Source organism: Anarrhichthys ocellatus, unplaced genomic scaffold (assembly GCF_004355925.1).
Source record: "Anarrhichthys ocellatus isolate YVR2014 unplaced genomic scaffold, GSC_Weel_1.0 scaffold11, whole genome shotgun sequence".
Taxonomy (NCBI): domain Eukaryota; kingdom Metazoa; phylum Chordata; class Actinopteri; order Perciformes; family Anarhichadidae; genus Anarrhichthys; species Anarrhichthys ocellatus.
The window spans coordinates 121,037-126,036 of NW_022280041.1; the positions used below are offsets into that span (position 1 = coordinate 121,037).

General features: G+C 42.1%; 1 protein-coding gene across 2 annotated transcripts in view; it reads right to left on the reverse strand.

Annotated features, from left to right (window-relative positions):
- Positions 1 to 5,000, reverse strand: part of LOC116385820 (serine/threonine-protein kinase DCLK2-like) — a 13,493-nt gene that overhangs the window by 5,854 nt on the left and 2,639 nt on the right. For both annotated transcript variants that reach the window (XM_031851563.1, XM_031851564.1), the window contains exons 3-4: positions 2,836 to 3,281; positions 55 to 181 (exon numbers count right to left, since the gene is read on the reverse strand). In XM_031851563.1, coding sequence (XP_031707423.1) covers positions 55 to 181; positions 2,836 to 3,281 — 573 coding nt within the window. The remainder of the gene's footprint in view (positions 1 to 54; positions 182 to 2,835; positions 3,282 to 5,000) is intronic.

Sequence of the window (5,000 nt, forward strand, 5' to 3'; positions counted from 1 at the left end):
TGTGTGTGTGTGTGTGTGTGTGTGTGTGTGTGTGTGTGTGTGTGTGTCTCTCACCACTAACGAAAGCCGGTGTCTTGCTGCACTGTGTGAGCACAAAGTCGTCCTGAGCGTAGCGGAACTTCTCCGGCCCGCACGCCATGAACACGTCGTCATCCCCGAAGAAGTCCTGCAGACAGGTCAGCTACACACACACACACACACACACACACACACACTGAATAATCAACGTTTAGGAAACAGTACACACATGTGTGAGTGTGACTAGACAGATGGACTCACAGAAGCAAACGGTGATCTCTGAGAAATGTCTTGAGGAGTAAAATACAAATTGTGCAGAGAGAGAGAGAGAGAGAGAGAGAGAGAGAGAGAGAGAGAGAGAGAGAGAGAGAGAGAGAGAGAGATCCTCAATATTACCTTAAACAGTGAGACGAACAATTGGGAATTGAACCGGGGACTTGCTGCCCACAGCGCTTGTGTCCAAATTCATCGTATTTTAAAAGCTAATATTCTGTTTTTTTATCTAAAATCTGAAAAGTAACTGAAGCTGTAAAATAGATGTAGTGGAGTAGAAGGTACAACGTTCCTCTTAAAGTAGAAGAGTAGAAGTATAATATACTACGTTACTACAAGCTGGTTTCTATGCTAAGCTAACTGGCTGCAGATTTAACAGGCCCATGAATTCTTTAATAAAGATGAAAGTCGTACTAACAAAGGATTTTAATGAGTTGTTTGAGAGAAACCGGCGTTTTTACACAACTTGACACCTTCTGTCCTTTCCTTCCTCTTCCCTCAGGCTCTCCCCTTTTGTCCTTGATTTCACCTCCTTTTGTCCTTGATTTCACCTCCTTTAGTGCTTGATTTCACCTCCTTTAGTGCTTGATTTAACCTCCTCTCTCCAATCGCTTCAACGCCTCAGGAACTGCAGTGTGTGTGTGTGTGTGTGCGTGTGTGTGTGTGCGTGTGCGTTTGTCCTCCCTTCGTCCTTTCAGTTTGTGCAGCCACTTCCAGCAGAGGGACGGAAAACCCCATCACACACACACACACACACACATTGACACTGCAGTGTGGTCACCATGGTAACCAGCCACCCTGTCCTTGCTTCTCTTTCTCACACACACACACACACACACACACACACACACACACACACACACACACAGAGTTTCATTCAGACTGACGGAGTCTGAAAGCCGTCTGAGGCAGACAAAGAATAAAAGCCTTCATTAAGATGCGCTGCCTTCAAAATAAAAGCCTCCATTTAGAGTAAACTAATCGGTATTTTAGATTTTTTTTCACATGGTTTCTGCCCATCAAAATATGAACTCAATATTCACTTCTTGAAACAACACTAGAAACTAAATGAAACCAACAAATGCAACTAAATGAAGGTCTGCAGATAACTCAACATCATTGATTAAAGGTTTCATGATATAAAATCTAAAGAACAAAGTTACATTCAACATGAGCTTAGTATTTATCAGTAAGAACCATTTAAAAAATAAAAGAATAAGAAAGCTGAAGAGTTCTAATGTAATGGATGCTTTTATTTTGAAGGCAGCACACAAGGCTGACGCTGCTGCAGGATGTGTAGATGTGTAGAGTGTTGTGTGTTTGTTGGTGGACGCAGATGTTTGAATCTGAGCTGCAACAACTTTAATTCAGTCACAGCGACTCTTTATTCAGCTCATTGTGTCGCAGCCGACAGCCTTATCTGTACCTTCAAAGAGTGTGTGTGTGTGTGTGTGTGTGTGTGTGTGTGTGGTAAAAATAGCCACCAGTTAACGTGTGTTACGTTTTAAATCCTCAAGTCTGTATGAGTTACATAAAAGAGTTTCAGGAGGATCAGAACTCATTCAGAGTTACACAAATGTACTTTAGCCGACTGTCGCAGTTCCGGGGCTTTAAAACAGACAGACGCTGTATTTCACTAAAAGTACCAAATATTAAGCTTCAAAAGAGACTGAGCTCCCTGGAAACTAAAAAAGGAAAGCTTAACGACGCTCCTTTATGCATACATCCATCCTGATATTCAGCAAACCAGAAGGGATTTTATAATAAAGTGCAGTGATATGATTCTTTACACTCAGCCTGTGTTCTCTGATTCTAATTCAGTTTAGGGCTGAGCGGTTAACATCATCATCATATATACATTATATATATATATATATATAGATATAGATATATAGAGATATAGATATAGAGATAGATATATAGAGATATAGATATATAGATATAGATATATATATATATATATATAGAGATATAGATATATATATATATCTATATAGATATATATATATCTATATACTGTATATATATAGATATATACAGTATATTCTCCCATTGTGTTGTGGACTACAGCTTTGAACCCTCTAGTCGCCATATTACTTTTTGGCCATCGCCATCTTGGTTTTAGGCTGTCGCCATTTTGGTTTCTGGCGGTCGCCATCTTGTTTTTTTGCAACCAGAGGTGACACGAGAGGGCGGAGGCAGGTTCAACCAATCGCTGGATGTCAGCTTTTATGAACAACTACAGGCTTAAAGCGTAATCTCTCTTCTTTTAACCCTAAAACAAAAGCATAAAATACCTCGATAACACCAATTAGCTTGGAATCATTCATTTGTATGAGAACAGTTTTACCCGTTTGTAAAGAGAGGAATTACAAAAGCAGAAGTCTGTGCGGTAAAGTATTGTGAACAATAGTTTATGTATTTCCTGCTCCTGTTTGATTGTTGAATGTCCAAATGAAACCACAACCTGTTTCTTCATCTGATCTCATATCAATGTGAAGAACTTTAAAGCTGATCCGCCAAAGACTGAAAACATCTTCTCACCTGTTTCCCATCCAGCGTGTACAGCCTCTTCACGGCCCCGGAGTCCAGCTTGATGGCCTCCGTGATGTCGGCGAGCACCTGATTGTAGGAGTGCGCCGTCTTCTTGTTCAGCAGGATCCTCACCGCCTTGCGAGGCTTCACGCCACTGCGGATCACCGTCACCAGCTTGGGCTTGATGAAGTCTTTGCTCTCTCTGCTCTCTCTGCTCTCTCTGCCCTCGCGGCCCTCACGGCCCTCGCGGCCCTCGAGGCGTTCTTTGGAGGAGCTGGCGGCTGTGCTCGCCGACACCCCCGCGGACACCGTGGAGGGCCGACTCAAGCTTGAGCTCGCGGCTCCAGCTCCGGCTCCGGCACCGGCACCGGCACCTGGCTTCCAGCTCTGGACGGAGATCTTAGTGTAGTCAACCTTTCGGTAGGGCTCGTTGGAGGCACAAACGTAGCACTCGCCTGAGCAGAGAGAGAGAGCGGGAAGAACCAGTTATACTGTTTATCTGACAAAATACTGTATGAAGTAAAACATCATTTAGTTTCATGTTCAAGCATTCAGAGATGGTGGGCTCAACAGCTGGCTGAAACACAGACCAGCAGAGCAACATGGACTGTGGTTAAAGACCAGGACAGATGGGACAGATGGGACCGATGGGACAGATGAGACCGATGGGACAGATGAGACCGATGGGACAGATGGGACAGATGGGACCGATGGGACAGATGAGACAGATGGGACAGATGGGACAGATGGGACAGATGGGACAGATGAGACCGATGGGACCGATGGGACCGATGAGACCGATGGGACAGATGGGACCGATGGGACAGATGGGACAGATGCGACCGATGGGACAGATGAGACCGATGGGACAGATGGGACAGATGAGACCGATGGGACAGATGGGACAGATGAGACCGATGGGACAGATGGGACAGATGGGACAGATGAGACCGATGGGACAGATGGGACATATGAGACCGATGGGACAGATGGGACTCTAACCATTTAAAAAAAAAGAAGATCTTTTGATTAAACATCTGAAATAAATAAATAGGACCGGGCGATAATTCGATATGATCATTTTCAATGGAATCATATCGTGATGAAATATATACCGTGATACACAATGATGTCGTCTAAATTCATAATAAGAACATACTAACTAAATTTTATAGATAGTCTGATTATTTTGCACTAAAGTTCTTAATAAAATAATAAATATAAAAGGATTGATATCGTGATATGCATCATTATGGAGATATGAAATCAACTATATCATGATATGTAAAAATTTGAATTTCTACGTAAACTCCAACATCCACCTTTCTTAAAGTTGATCACTTAATCGTACAAACTTGCCTGTAAACAAAATCTAAATCATAAACGGTATTCTTTACTATCTGTAAGTCACCTATGTTTCCCTCTCTGGTAGCTTCTGTTTGGAGTTTATTAATTCCACGAAGCGCTTGAATAGTGATGCATCTCTGGCTGAACGGCTTCCTGGCTCTCACACTCATTAGTGGAGATTACAACCAGTCACACATCAATATTGATGTTAGACAGAGAGGAGGAGCAGGCCGGACGTTACAGTGGTTACATTATAGAGAAATGAACATTTATATCTGAGATTCAGTGTCACTGTCAGACAAAATCTCCAGAATATAGCATGATATGAATGGACAGTGAATTCCACTGTTGTATAAAATGTTTTTAAAGTTTGATTTTCAATATAAAAGCATTTTGAGAACATACTTCCTCTTAAAATAAGATAATTCTAACGTGGGATCCCTGTTAAGGAAAGGTTAAATGGTGGATGGAAGATGTATAGAAGGTATAAAGTTGATATTATTTGCATCGTGACTTCAGTATGTATCTGACGGTATCTGTGTATATATCATGAACTTATGATGTGCAGAAATAAATAACTCAAGTGGGTTTGCAGAGAGGAAGGAGACTGAGGAAGTTTAGAGGACGGATCGATTGATTGATGGATGGAGAGAGTGACAGGTAGTCTGGATGATCTGGACTCAGTGGTAGTGGACTGTGATGTAATGTTACAATACGCCAGACGTCCATTGATTCCTATGAGAGACGGTTCAGGCAGAGTGACAACGCAGTTCTTTACTTAAAGGCAGCAAAGACAGAAAACTTTGGTGTTTTCTTCAGTCATTAAA